Source organism: Micromys minutus (genome assembly GCF_963924665.1).
Source record: "Micromys minutus genome assembly, chromosome: 1".
In the NCBI taxonomy this organism is placed as follows: Eukaryota; Metazoa; Chordata; class Mammalia; order Rodentia; family Muridae; genus Micromys; species Micromys minutus.
The window spans coordinates 112,278,912-112,293,758 of NC_137969.1; the positions used below are offsets into that span (position 1 = coordinate 112,278,912).

Sequence of the window (14,847 nt, forward strand, 5' to 3'; positions counted from 1 at the left end):
TCTAAATGCCAGTCACATGCCATTGTTAGGACAAAGGGTAATTGTGATCTCAAAGAAATTGTGAGAAAAGCAGTCATTCGGCCAAGCTTTTTGTTTGTTTTGCTCTACTCTCAGGTGCAAGAGAATATGTGTCTATCAGCGACCAGGGACCTTTCTTTCCCTTGGTTTTTTGTTTTTCTTTTTGCTATAATAATTACAAAGCTCATCTGTTAGTGGGAAAAGTTCAACGTTTTTGAAAATACACATTCAGGGCTGAGAGCATAGATCAATTGTACAGTGTTTGCCTAGCACATGCAAGGCCCTGCGTTCAATGCCCTGTGCCACAAATAAATAGTTTACATGTACATGTGTGTGTGTGTGTGTGTGTGTGTGTGTGTGTGTGTGTGTGTGAGTGAGTGAGTGAGTATGGGGGGAGAGAGAGAAGAGAGAGAGAAGGAGGAAGAGAGGGAGGGAGGGAGGAAGAAAAGGAGGATGGGAGATGGGGAGAGAGAAGACACTTTGTGGGAATCATTTCTCTCCTTACACTAACATGGGTCCTGAGTCCCGTGTTCCAGGGATTGAACTCAGGTCATAAGGCTTGGCAGTAATCACCTGTACCTACTAAGTCATCTTTCAAGCCCATAATAAATAATTTTAAAGATGTACATTCATAGTTTCATTGCATTTTAGAGCTGAACTTCCTTTCTTTTAATTACCTTGGTCCAGCAAAAGGTTTTCAAGCCATTATGTAGGAATTTGGAAGCAGGTGGACCCTCAACCCTCTAACTCAGACTCTGTAATTCAGCGAGATGCAGCTTTGCAGGTGTGTGTCTTAAGTCCCATTACATGTGATCGCATATATTCCCAAATAAACACATGTATGTGCTCATATATACACATATACATGCTATTGGTGGTTGGGGTCTGGGTTGGGTGTCTCCTGGTTCTTTGCTTCTTATCCGAAGAACTGAAAGAGCGAGCTCACACAGACTTGCAAACAGCAAAATCACTTCATTAAGGGCAAAGCAAGATTTCAGAGAGCGGTCCACCATCAAGGTTGACAGTGAGCATGCGTGGGAGTGCTCAGGGACACAACTTGCTCTGCTCCAGGCTCAAAAGGAGGAGGAGCTGGTGACTAAGGCGTGGTTCTCAATTTTGATTGGTAGATTGGATTATGTATTCATTCTGTGTGCTGTTCCTGCACCTCCCCACAACATTTGTTTTCGTCACACACATAGACTTTAGATGATAAGTAGAGGATTCACTTGAGGACAGGCTTGCATCACTGCGCATGCGCACCCCTTCAGGCCACATCAGCCCCTTTATTCTTTGTGCCTAATATATGTTGGGAATATAGTTAAGTAGAATAGAAGTTGTTAAATTTGATTTTCTTAGAGAGAAGGGAGTACATGTGACCTGGTGCCATTGGGATTCAAGGGGATTCTGATTTTGCTCGGTGCATTATTTAGAAGGGTACGTAAGCGCGTAGTACGTACAAGCGAAGGAACGGGGCTGCTGAGTGCATTATTACAAGAGAGGGTGGGTGTGCATAACCCAAAGCCACATAAAGCCCCAGGTTAACCCGTGTTCTATGCTTGCCCGCCTCACATGCCTGTATAGAAAATGGGTTTGCATTTCCTATTTCTTTGTGTGAATGTATTCATAATTAGACTTAAATGTTTCTTGGTTTAATGTAAACGATGGTGGCGTGTTATTTAACTGAAGTTCCTCTGCATTACTATTCTCTCCGTGGCTTGTTTTATATTTACCCTGCCTAATTTGGACAGTTGGCCCACTGGGAATTTTTAAGTAAATAATACAATTTATATTAAGCATGCTAACTGAAGTCCTTCCAAACTTGCTTCAAAGAATGAATGTGGTTGAGCTGCCTGGTTTCCCCTGGTTCCTTTGAAAGAACATGGAGTGTGGGCAGTAAAAAGAGAGAATCCCACAAAAGCGTTAATCCCGCTTTGAACGGTCATGCAGAGATCACTCGGTGCAGAGACAGGGGAGCACCAAGCTGCCCGATCTGCTGTGGGTGGACTTCCTTCCACAGTTCACGGAGGACCTCTAACAACGTCCTCTGGATCCGCTCAAATTTCCATGCATCTAGGATGCCAGTCAATGTGTCGTAGGGACTCTGTGCTGACAGCATGTTTGCTTCGGCTTTTCACAGGGTGTCAATAAGCATGGACACGGTGTCTCTTGGCCAGATCCCTTGGTGCTGCATCTCATGAGCCTGCCCGATCTTGAGGAGGAGCCGTGTTTAATGATGACAAGCCTGTCTCCGGTGTAGCAGGAAAAAGGAGGACCGCGAGTTACGACGTATTTAGATTTCTACTCCACAAGGAAGAGATCTCCGTCAACAGCCTCCGCTGGCTTACCTTCCCCAAGATGAACCGATATACAACCATGAGGCAGCTGGGGGACGGCACGTATGGGAGTGTACTTATGGGCAAGAGCAATGAATCTGGGGAGCTGGTGGCGATCAAGAGGTGTGTGTGCCCCACTGTGGAGTTTGTGCAAGGCTTGGGTGTTTGTTTTCCTTTGCTTGAGAGCCTGCAGCGTCAGGGAGCGAGGTTCAGTCCAGACCACAAGGTAGTTTGACTGATGAGAAACACTGTTGTAGAAAAAAAAATTAGATTACCAAAGAGGAATAAACTTATGTGAAGGAAAGTCCACATTGCATTTATAAACCAAGTTAAGTCTGAGTGCCCTGCATTTCATGCCGGATACACTTGGGATAAAAATGGAGAGAGTGAATATTTCTTAAGTTTAAACATGGGGCCAGAATAGAATTTACTGATCCTTTAAAACAGCTGGCTTTGAGATAAGGTTGGACTTGTTAAACTGAAATCTGAAGGAGATGTGCTATTTTCTTGAGTATAAATGGAAGTAAATAGAATCAACTATTACTTATTACGGGTTGGGTTTCTTATATTTTTGCTACATAGCAAAATACTCTGAAGTTTGATAGTTTAAAATGAGACTAGGATTTCTTAATCTACACTCTTTCTGTGGATCAGGAATTAAGAAGTACCTTCTGAGTGGTTCTGGCTTGCAGTCTTAAGAGGTACCCAGGAATGGAGCAGGGCTGAAGTTGTTAGAAGTTTGGCTGGGCTGAAGGACCCTCTCTCAGTGTGTTTCGTTAATGCAGTCTGATATGGCTACCTGGTAAACTATGTGGCTTCAACAGTTATTTATTTCGGAAAACAGTACATCCAAGTTCGGAGTGTCAGCAGGGCTGGCCTCTGCTGCCTCTCTCTGCGGCCTGTATCTGGTTGTCTGTGTGTCTATGCTCTTCGTGTGTGTGTGTGTGTGTGTGTGTGTGTGTGTGTGTGTGTGTGTGTGGTGCTTTCCTTTCTTGTTAAGGACGTACAGGGCTGGGTCCTCTCTTAAAGATTCCAGTGCAAGTTAATTACCTCTCAGAAACTGTCTCAGCTGAGCACAGTGGTGCTCAGCACACAAGTGCCTAAGGCAAGAGGATCACGAGTTCAAAGCCAAGCTGGGCTACTTAGGGAAACGCTGTCTCATAATTGTAACCACCGCAAAGAACTCAGACAAGCAAATAAATCTAATCATATTTTTAAATATGGTCACAATTTGAGGGGTTAGGACTTCAGCACAGGAATTCAGGAGTGAGAAGCCACAAGTCATCTGATAACAGGCCATGTATTTTCCATTCCACAAAGTTCCCCAGACAGGGTGACTTAGGTAGCACCCAGTTTTGTTCATTCATTCATCCATCCATTCACTCATTCATTCACAACTTGTTGGCCTTGAACTCACTATGTAGAACTTAAATACTTAATATACTTAATAATACTTAAACACTTAAGGTTGTTGTTAGCTACATGGGTCATTATGCACACACACACCTTATCACAAACAGAGGAAAACTTCACACAGCACAGGTAATTGTTGCACACTTGGTCTGTACTTACTGTATATGTGCTCATGACAAAATGAAGACAAGACAGAGACACATTGCTAACAAATCTGCAAGTCACAACATAAATGGGGGAAGGGGAGTGGAAGATTAGTCGTGGGAACAGAGGCTAATGCCAGCAAACTATCACCGAGGTTAACACAGTTCCTCATGTGTGGTGACCCCCCAAATGTTTCTGGTGATACTTCACTACTGTAATTTTGCTACTGTTGTGAATATTAATAGAAATGTCTGATAGGCAGATGGTCTTAGGGGACCCCTGTGAAAAGGTAGTTCAAACCCCAAGAGGGTCACAACCCACAGGTTGAGAACCATTTCCATCGAGGGTGGACTTCATGAATTATTATTGCTGTTATTACTTTAAGGAGAAAGGAGAATACTTCAACAAGTAAGAACATTTCTAGGGAATTGTGGAAGCTGAGTAGCTGAGGGCAGTGAAAGGAAGGGGGCGGGGAAGGGGGCAGAGGAGTGGGAGGAGCCTAAGGCAGAGGAGTGGGAGGAGCCTAAAGCAGAGGAGTGGGAGGAGCCTAAAGTCATGAATCCCAGGGAAGGAGCTGCGGATCTTTAGAACTAGAAGTCCACAAAGCACTTGAAGCAGAAAGCTTAACTCAGAATTTTAGGAGTCCCCTACACTAGAGTGGATGTGAAGACAGCACAGATGGGGCAGGGAGAATGGCCGAGCTTCCTACGGGCTGGAGCGTGTCCCCTTTGGGAGGTATTGCTACAAAGAAGACACAATATTAATAAACATGGGAGAAGAGTTAAGATCGTTCAAGTCAGAGCTAAGTTTCAGTGTCTATTGACTTACAAAAGCTAACGGGTATGTTTTTACTTGAGTTCCGAAGACCAGATACTTCTTTAAAAAATATTGCGTGTTTTATTATTATTGCACACCACAGTGTGCCTGTGGAAGGCATGTGGGAGTCAGGGATTTCCTCCTTCCCCGTCAGTGCAGGGGGCTCTGACTCCAGCCGTCAGGCTTGCAATCAATATCACCAAACTCAAGGTACTTCCACATTTCTGAAATAGAATTTGAAAGAATCAGCATCCCATGCGCACTTTAGGATAGCGTAATCCTTTTATTAAACTGTTGTCTTCTATGGTTTTATTTGAATTGATGTTTTACTTTAAAGCCATTAAGTTAGATTTATCTTTTGGAAAGTAAAAACTTTCTAGAAACCTATTGCACTGAAAAGTACCTTTGAGTAAGTTCTGATTTTCATGAAGCCACCTCATAAGCTTCCTTATGGGGCCTGAATGAGCTTAAATGAAACTCTGATTCCATAAGGATACCTTTAAAACACTAGCAGTGACACTGTTCAGGTCTCCTGATGGCTTAAAGATAACTCCTAAAAATGAGACTAGCCTCTAAGTGTTCAATATGCTTTGTGGTACAGTAGCATGTTTTTATGGAAAGACATCTGAGCCACTGAGAAGCCACCCAAGGCCGTACATCCATGAGCAGCTGAGCAAGCATCTGTGCCCAGGCTGTGCGGCCTCAGCTTGACCTCCCTTGAGCTTTCAGTCCCATGCTGAATTTCTCATATGTGCTCTATAACTTTATGAGGCCCTGCTTTGTAGCAATTAGCCCAGTTAATCGGGTAACTCAGAGCTTCCTGGTGATCCATAAATCATCAATAGATTGTATCAGTTCCTCTTTTCTGTGATAAAATACTCAACAAAGGCAACTAAGGGAGGAAAGGTTTAAGCCTTGCCTTTTGGCTGGAGAAGGGATTGAGTCCGTCAGAGCAGGGGAGGAATGGTGGCGGCTGGCTGGACATTAATACCTCAGCTATTATGATGCAGAGAGAGATGAAGTCTGGTGCTCAGTTCATTCTTACTTTTTATTTTTTACTCAACCCAGGATCCCAGCCTATAAGTTGGGGCCACCCACATCCAAGATGAATTTTCCCCTCTTCAGTTAAACCCTTCTGAAAACATCCTCACATGCACACACCTGTAGGCGGTTTCCTTGGTGATTCTAAATGCAGTTAAGTTGACTGTGAAGACCAACCATCACACAGTCAGACTAATAAAAATGATCAAGGACATCATTGGGCAGTTTGGTTTGGTGGGGCGGGGGGGGGGGTTGTTTTGTTTTGAGACAATGTCTCACTGTGTAGTCCTGGCTGTCTGGAACTTATTCTGTAGATTATGCTGGCCTCAAACTCACAGAGCTCTGCCTGCCTCTGTTCCCAGTGCTGGGGTGATGGTGGGGCACCCTCTTGCCTAGCATAGAGTTTTTCTTGTCCCGTTCCTTTTGATGGCTAAAAATCCATTTACATAAAATAATGCAATCTAAAAAGACAAACTACAAACTATCTGTTGAGTGCGTAGTAGAATTACTTTATCATGCTAAACAGAGTTCTGCTGTCTCTAATGGGGAAGAGGGTTAAGTACAGAGCAAAATGGGAAAGGCTTTGGGGTCAGACACCCTGGGGAGGTGAGGGGAGGGAAGGAAGGAAAGGAAAGACCACTCTGTCTAAATTTGGATCAGTCGTGGTTTTATTTTGTTTTGTTTCTTTCCCTGGTTTGAATTATTTTATGACCCAAAGCTGAAGTAGTAATGCAAAGTTGTCAGGTCAAATCCTTCCCTGAATTTCCTACCAAACTTTGTAACGCTCACCCTACCCCCCACCTCTGAAGTATACTGTTGTGTTTATCTTTTAAGTTGCAGAAAGAACAGAAACGGGCAAGGAGAAAAAAAAAATCACACTTTAAAAAAAGAATCACAATTAAATTGACTAAAATTGGTTAGGAACTGAGTCGGAAAGGAAGCTCCAGGGCCGTCGTGACTGGTGTTGAAACAGAAGGGGGGGCAGACGTGGCACCTCTGAGCCCAGAGCTGATGAGATGTAAGCAGAGAGGGGAGGGAGAATGTTCCTTAAAGTGGACCCGTACTCAGGAACACCAGCGGTTGTGACACTTGTCTCTTGCAGCCTTTGATCCTGAACACTGAATGTCCCCTCATCTATTTCAGGATGAAGAGAAAGTTCTATTCTTGGGATGAGTGTATGAACTTGCGAGAAGTTAAGGTAAAGAGGCCAAGGCCCCAGCAGGGCCCCTTATCTGAGCACAGCCGCTGAGTTCATTCTAGAGCAGTGGTTCTCAACTTTCCTAACACTGACCCTTTAATACTGTTCCTCTGCTCTGTTGACCCCAACTGTAAAATCACTTCATTGCTACTTCATAACTGTAATTTTGCTACCGTTATGCATCATAATCTAAATATCTGATGTGTCGGATATCCAGTGTGTAACTCCCCAATCCCCCGAAAGGTTGGGAATCGCTGCTCTTCAAACTGCATCCTAAAGAGACTGCATTCACTTCTTTCCTTTACATTCCTGAAGTCCTCCCTCCCGTGTTAGTGGGGAACAGAAAACAAGGCCTTTTTTAAATTTAAAGATGACTTCAAAACACACACTCTCAAAGGAAAAGCAAGCTTTCAAATCATGGCCCACCCTTTCTTGTGTTTTATGCTGTGTGACTTGGGTGAGATTTTAGATACTTTGCATGGTGTCTGACATGGGTAAGTCAGAAAGAGAAGGTTAGACCTGCCTTAGAAAAGGGAAAGTGACCAGGTGTAGCTACGGTTCCTTGGTTACCCTTTTCATATAGCATCCATTGCTTAAATCGTTTAACATTTGCTTTAAATTAATGCCCCAAGAGCTTTTTTAATGTCTGAAGATCTTAACATGTAATTTATTAATGAGTGTAGACAGGTAGCTAGGTAACTAACACACATAAGGTCTTGCCGACCTCTACAATGTTCTTTGGGAATTGTACTGCTGTCCTGTTTTACAGTCCTTGAAGAAACTCAATCATGCCAATGTGATTAAACTAAAAGAAGTTATCAGAGAAAATGACCATCTTTACTTTATATTTGAATATATGAAAGAAAACCTCTATCAGCTAATGAAAGACAGGTACGTCTTTATTTTATGAGAACTATATTTTCTCTGCTGTTTTTTCCCTTGAGTCCCTTCAATTCTTTCGATGCCTCACACTTGATGCACTACTGGTTTATAACCTGAAGAGGGGGCCGGAAAGATGGCTCAGCGGTTAAGAGCACTGACTGCTTTACCTGAGGTCCTGAGTTCAATTCCCAGCAACTACATGGTGGCTCACAACCATCTGTAATGGGATCTGATGCCCTCTTCTAGTGTGTCTGAACAGAATGACAGTGCACTCACATACATAAAATAAATAAACTTAAAAGAAAATAACTTGAAGAGGTAGATTTAAATGGGCTGATGCTGTCATCTCATCAAATGGTAACATTCGACACTGAAGAACCAGCTATGACATCGCTACCACCCTCCAGTGCACTGTGACTCCTCCGCAGCAAAGATGTCATACAGCAAAGATGTCATACAAACGTCCAGCCGCCCCTTACCCTTAGAGTGAAGAGAGTCAGCTGCCTTATGCTCATGCGTGGAGCTGGCTGTAGGCAAAACTGAGGACCTTGTCTTCAGTGCCCTTTCAAGCATCTTATAAAGAGCTGTGAATAATGAAGAAAGGGGAAAGTAGCTTTCAAGAAAAGATGAGACAGGAGCTGGGCAACTGTCTCAGAGAGTAAGCAAACTATGAGGAGCCAAATTCTGGTCCCCAGGAACCACATAGGAAAGGCAGGTGGATGGCTGTAACCCTAACATGGGGCAGGGAGGGAGACAAACCTCTGGACCTCATTGTCAGACAGTCTGGCCAACAACTGAACTCCTGATTCTGTGACAGACCCTGCTTCAAAGAAACAAGGCAGAGTGATGGATGAAGACATCCAACACTGACCTCTGGCCTCTACAAGTAAATTTACACCCATCCATCCTGCCCGCCACAAACTGTCTGATGAACTCATTAGAGACATATGAGTCATAAGTTTTTGTGTAACCAGCTGGAAGGAAATTCTCACTTTACAATATTCAGGTATTGGAAATTTTAGTCAGTGGCATGACAAATTAATTTTTGCTCCCTTAATTTAATCCTCATTGGGACTTACCAAGGGCATTATCTAAATGTCACATCTAAGACAGTAGCCTCTGGCCTCATATGACTTTTGAGCCCTTACAATGATTAAACCGTGCTATAATGCTAATTAAACTGTACACCAAGTTTGGGGAACTTAGTTTAAGAAAATATAAATAACTTTATATTAGTCTGGCATGGTAACTTCTTACCTGCAATCCTAGCACTTGGGAGGTGGAGGAAGAAAGGCCAGAAGACAGCTTTGTACCACCTTTAAGGATACCCTGGGCTACATAAGACCAGGTCTCACAGTTGATAGTGTGTTGAAATAAATGCACTTTTTAAACTAAGTGGAAAAATAGAGACAGGGAAAGATCCAAAAATGGATTCTAAGAAGTGAAAAGTTCTGGAGTTTCTATGGTGTAATAATAGGTGGTTTTAGGTAAGAACCACAAATTGCATAGTTTGGGACATAGAAGGAAGGATGTTGAAGTTTTTACCAGAAAGGAATGATAAGTGTTTGAAACATAAATCTTACCCTGATTAAACGTTGCATGGTGCATACATATGTGAGATTATCACACATCACATCATATGTATTTTTTATATTTTGTTTGTTTAAATATGTATTTTTGATAGGTTTGTACATTGGTCAAAGTAAACTTAAAAATAAAAAATTTAAGTAAGGTTAATGCTCCCTTTTTCCTTTGCTTTTGTTTAAATGTAGCTGCTGGAAAAACTAAACATGACTCTCATGTGTAGCTCCTAACTATTTTTACTGGGTAATATTGATATGAAGTGTAAACTGAGGCATTGTGGGACATAGGACTACAAGCTTGTAATCCCAACACTGGAGAGGTTGAGGCAAGAGGGTGGTAAGTTCAAGGCCAGCTGGAGCTATACCGCAAGACCCGGTCTTAAAACAACAGGGGCCTAAACCATGCAGGCCTTATTCTCAAAGCCTGAGCAGTTGTTTGTTGACACTGGTAGTTTTCCCAGGGTCTTATTGGGGCAGTTTACACTTTAACTCCTGAATTTTTGTATAAGGCATTGACTGTTGGATTTGAGGTTTTCTGAAACATCAAAACAACAACATTGAAAATTGCTGTTTTTCCATTTTAAACCTACAGCATTTAGCACTGCAACTCTGTTCATTGTACTTTTAGCCAATAGAGGCTACAGGGCATCAGGAGTACTATCGGCCTTCTGCATTTTTGGTTGGTTAACAGACTATTCATTTCTTCCAGAAACAAACTGTTCCCCGAGTCGGTCATCAGAAATATTATGTATCAAATACTACAGGGGCTGGCATTTATTCACAAACACGGTGAGTTTCTTTGTAGTCTTAGTTCCCTGTCTGTGCCCACGTAGTAATAATGTGTCTTCTGAGTTACGGCTGACTTTGTCATCTAAACATCATAATTTTGTATAATCGTACATAGATATCTAGTATCTATAACAGACATGTTAGAAGTTTGGTCACGAGCGTCTTGCCTGACATCCCTCCTCTAAACCCAACTAGAGAAAAATTAACAACAATAAAAATGACTATCGTGTGAGGGTTTTTTTTGCAGATTAGGAAACGAATTCTCTTTCTAGACGTAAGTTGAAAGTAACCAGTTTTATTCCATGCACTGCACAGAGAACAGCAGACATGGTGGTAATGATGTCAGGCTGCAAGGGACCCCGTCTTGGAGAACCCCCAAGTGTTGCTGGCAATTTTGTGTTTTGTGAAGAGGGTAGGCATGTGATTCGGGTTATGGCTGATTTTGTTTTTCTGCGGCATTCTGCTGTTGTGTTTGAACAGAAGGTGCTGTGGCGTTTTGGTTGATTGGTTGGTTTGTTGGGTGGGTGGGTAGTTGGTTTGTTGGTTGGTTTGTCTGTGTGGGGGATGCTTTCTGGACCGGGCTTGCCCTGGGGACCTGTTCCCTTTCTGTTCTCTCAATGACAGTCTTCCCTTCAAACTTATTTTTGGAAAGGATTAGAAGCCTTTCTTTGAGCAAGCATGGCTCACAAGGATTCAAATGATGTGTAGTGCCTGTGTGTGGTCTTTTATAGCTGTCCTTAGTGTTTACATGTAGTTACACCTATTCTCTGAATGGAATGGAAGCTGCTATGTATTTTCTATGAATCTCTTACTTGTTTACTTTATGCAATTTTTGTATATCCATTAAGTAAAGAAAATTATTAGCTCGAACATCTAAAACATTTGGTGTTGTTGAATGTCTGGTTAGAATCACTGGCCATTTGGGTATAATGCCATTTGTGTCATGACATTGCTGCACTGGGAACCTTAAGTAGGCAATGGTTAGAAATGTTGACACCCAGAGGGCTGGATCTCAAACCTCCACAAAAGACCTTTAGTACTAACCACAGTTCTTCTCCTTGGTGGGGTCTTCAGAATCCAGCACTTGAGTCCAGTTGAGAGAAGAATCCCTTTAACGCTGACTCATAAGGAAAGACCTCATGGTTTCCTTACTCCTGTTCCATTCCATACAGAGGTTGCCCATCAGCCTCTGTCACTGACCACATAGACTCATAAAGACTTACATAGACTCAGTAATAGTGAGCATTTTCATTGTTGGGTTTTTCAAAGACTTGGCCACCAGGGGAAAGTGAACTGTTAAATAAACGAGGAGATTAGTTCAAATGCGTGGAGCTCTTTTGTCCAATGAACTTTTCACATTTGTGATTAACCTCAGGGAATCTCGTGTTACGCCGAGGTATAACAGCAGCAAGGAGACCAACTGCACTGACTGAAGCCAAGCTTCTCTCTGCATCTCTTCCTTCTTGTCTGTTACACAGCAGTGATAACAATACATCCAAATCCGTGAGGATGCCTGTGATAACAATACATCCAAATCTGTAAGGATGTCTGTGATAATGCATCCAAATCTGTAAGGATGTAGATATACCAGGAAATAGACACGGTGTGTCAACAAGCCATTCCTCATACACACCCACTGAAGTCAAAAATTAAAAATATAAGTCAAATGTGCTTGTTTTTTTTTAAATGATCTTACATGTCATGTGAACCTAAATTATTTTACAAGCAAGTCCCCACACCCCTTTACAATGACTTCTTTTATATTTATATAAAGATGTCACATGATGACGGCAATAAACGTGATTACTTAGTGTGTTTTCCTCTCTTGCTTGCACAGGTTTTTTTCACAGAGACATGAAGCCTGAGAACTTGCTCTGCATGGGTCCAGAACTGGTGAAGATTGCTGATTTTGGACTTGCAAGAGAATTAAGATCACAGCCACCATATACCGACTATGTGTCAACCAGATGGTAACATTTATGTCAAAGTTTTCCTGTGTTGATCGGTTATCTTTCCAGAGGGTCCATATTGAATATTTAAGAGAAAGTGTAGACATTTTGTGTTCTTTACAGAGAGGGCAGAATTGGCTTGTGGCTATTCCACTAGTGAAACAAAAGAAGAAAAAATATTTCACTCAACCTTCCAATAACGCTGAATACCTACTATGTGCTAAACATTACTGTAGGCATTAGGAACATAAGGCCATGAACAAAACAGAAGAGAAGTCACTGCCCCAAGAAAGCCAAGTCACAAATAAGCTACATGGGTGGAATACCCTAAGGACTATTGGGATTTTGGTAACTACCATGTAGGAGAAAGGGACAGTCTACCGTGACATACAGCACCATGGTACTTCTCAGAGGTAGCACTGGGAGTAAGAGGCCACACAGAAAAAAAAGCTTCTGCTAAATGCAGTCATTTGTATAAAGTACAAGGCCAGGGAAAGCTGTGGGTTTACGCCACAGCAGTGATGGAATGAGTCTTTGAGGTATCTGTAGCACGCATTTCTTGATCTGGTTGTTGGACCAGTGAGTGTATCCTATTTGTGGAAAATTTAGCAAGTTGTGGGTTTAAGTGCATTTCCTGTATGTAAATATTTGTAAAAATCAAGTGTGCACATACATCTTATGGCACTACATTATTATAAGCAAAATAATAATAATATATGGAGACGTGATAGGAAGTTGGGATCAGTGAGAAGGGAAAGAATATATATATATATAAAGAGCCTCTGCCTCCCCAGTGCTGGGATTGAGGGTATGCATCACCTCAAGCTGTGGAGCTTCATAACAGCAGCCTTGAAATTCAGAATATGTGTTTTCTGAAGGAAATATTCCAACAACAGTCTCCAAAAAACAAAATGGACCTTTAGTTTGGAAGGAATCGTACTTTTCTGTTCATCAAGAGAAGCCAGTGATGAACATACAGAAAATACTCAGTGGCATAGCCGTCTAGCATAAATAGGCATCACTGCTGGCACAGTGCAAACCAGAACACACCAGTGTCCCAGGCAGTGTAGACATTTGAAAAGTTAGTGAGTGTAGGAGAAGCAGTGTGTAGACAAGGTCAGTCTGGTCTACAGAGTGAGTTCCAGGACAGCAAGGGCTACACAGAGGAACCCTATCTCAGAAACACACACACACACACACACACACGCACACACGCACACAAAATGAAATTGTGCCATATTTTTAGGAAAATGGATTGAGCTGGAGTTCATCATGTTAAGTGACATAAGCCAAACTCAGGAAGACAACTGTTTTGGAGGAGGATATTCTGCAAGGGTTGGTGGCAGGGGTGTTGCAGGAACTTTCCACTTGCCTTTGCTGTTGTAAATTAAAAAATCTATATGAGGAAGTATAATGATAGCATCAACATTTTCAAGGTGATTTGTAAAAGGGGGGGGGCAGAAACTCCTACTCAAGGCCAATCCATCTATCTTTCCTTCCCTAACCTGCATATGGATAGATACATTCACACCTGATGGTTTTGTCCATGGTTCTTTCTGAACATTTCAGAGGCTACTTACCTTCTCGATTAGCTATGTGAAGAACTACCTCAGGCCACGTGGACATTTCCCCTACATTTCTAGCCAGCCCCACTAACTGTGGTCAGGAAATAGGTATCTCACCCAGAGGCCCTGGTACACAGAAGGTGCTTTGTCCTTGGGCCTTGCTTGGAAGTTGTGAGCCAGCAGTCAATTCCTGCTGTCCATTGCCCTGAGATGTCCCACTGGACACTGTTTTCTGTTTCCACAGGTACCGTGCTCCTGAAGTTTTACTAAGGTCTTCGGTGTACAGCTCTCCCATTGACGTGTGGGCCGTGGGAAGCATAATGGCGGAGCTCTACACATTCAGACCGCTCTTCCCAGGAACAAGTGAAGTTGATGAGATCTTTAAAATTTGCCAAGTGTTAGGGACTCCCAAGAAAGTAAGTCCCCTGGTCCCTGAGCAGCCTGGTCTGGGTGTCCTGCATATGATACTTTGTGGTTTTGTTTGTTTGTTTTTATTTACTGCTTGAGATATTTTCAGCTTCAAACACCTTTATACTTAAATAGTTTTCTTAGAGACATTACATTCTTATTGGGGAGCAATAAAGATTGCAAGAAGTCAGCATCCCACCAAATTCAAATGGGGGAAAGGTGTTTGCTTTTCCTTTAAAAACATTTATCAGTACAGTGTGCCTAGAGTTTAAGTTTGGGCTGATGTTTGTGATTCTAACACTTTTCTGCTTGCTCTGTGAATGCCCATCCCACCATCCGTTAACCCCTGCGACCCTAGACCTTAGTTTTTCTTAGCTTCTTTCCATTTATATCTCTGCTGTGATATTTGCTGTACTGAATTCTGAGTTCCTCCCCATGGCTACCACCTTTGGGGTAGACCTTACCTTCTAAGATGAAATTAATAAGTGTAACTGGAATTAAGCCAGCACTGGCCTATCCGTTAGCTAAAGAACATAGATGCTAAACTATGAAGCTGACTATCCTTTTCTTCCCACAAAGGTCTTAACGTTGGACTTGCTCTGATGTGTAGTGGGAAACTTCACAGGAAGCAGCCTCTTTGTAAATATTTTGTCCTTGATTCAGTCACCTCGGTGCCACTGAGACGGCAAGCCAGAAGGAGTTTGCTAT

The 14,847-nt window shown here is 42.4% G+C and overlaps 1 protein-coding gene across 5 annotated transcripts in view; it reads left to right on the plus strand.

The window, feature by feature from the left end:
• Positions 1-2,373: 2,373 nt before the first annotated feature.
• The window catches only part of MAK (male germ cell associated kinase), a gene marked incomplete at both ends in the record, with an annotated part of 33,746 nt that continues 21,272 nt past the window's right edge, over positions 2,374-14,847 (plus strand). For 4 of the 5 annotated variants that reach the window (XM_080925995.1, XM_080925996.1, XM_080925997.1 and 1 more), the window contains 6 exons: positions 2,374-2,474; positions 6,909-6,963; positions 7,733-7,854; positions 10,138-10,217; positions 12,055-12,187; positions 13,976-14,147. In XM_080925995.1, coding sequence (XP_080782121.1) covers positions 2,374-2,474; positions 6,909-6,963; positions 7,733-7,854; positions 10,138-10,217; positions 12,055-12,187; positions 13,976-14,147 — 663 coding nt within the window. The remainder of the gene's footprint in view (positions 2,475-6,908; positions 6,964-7,732; positions 7,855-10,137; positions 10,218-12,054; positions 12,188-13,975; positions 14,148-14,847) is intronic. The other variant, XM_080925999.1, reaches the window with a different exon arrangement.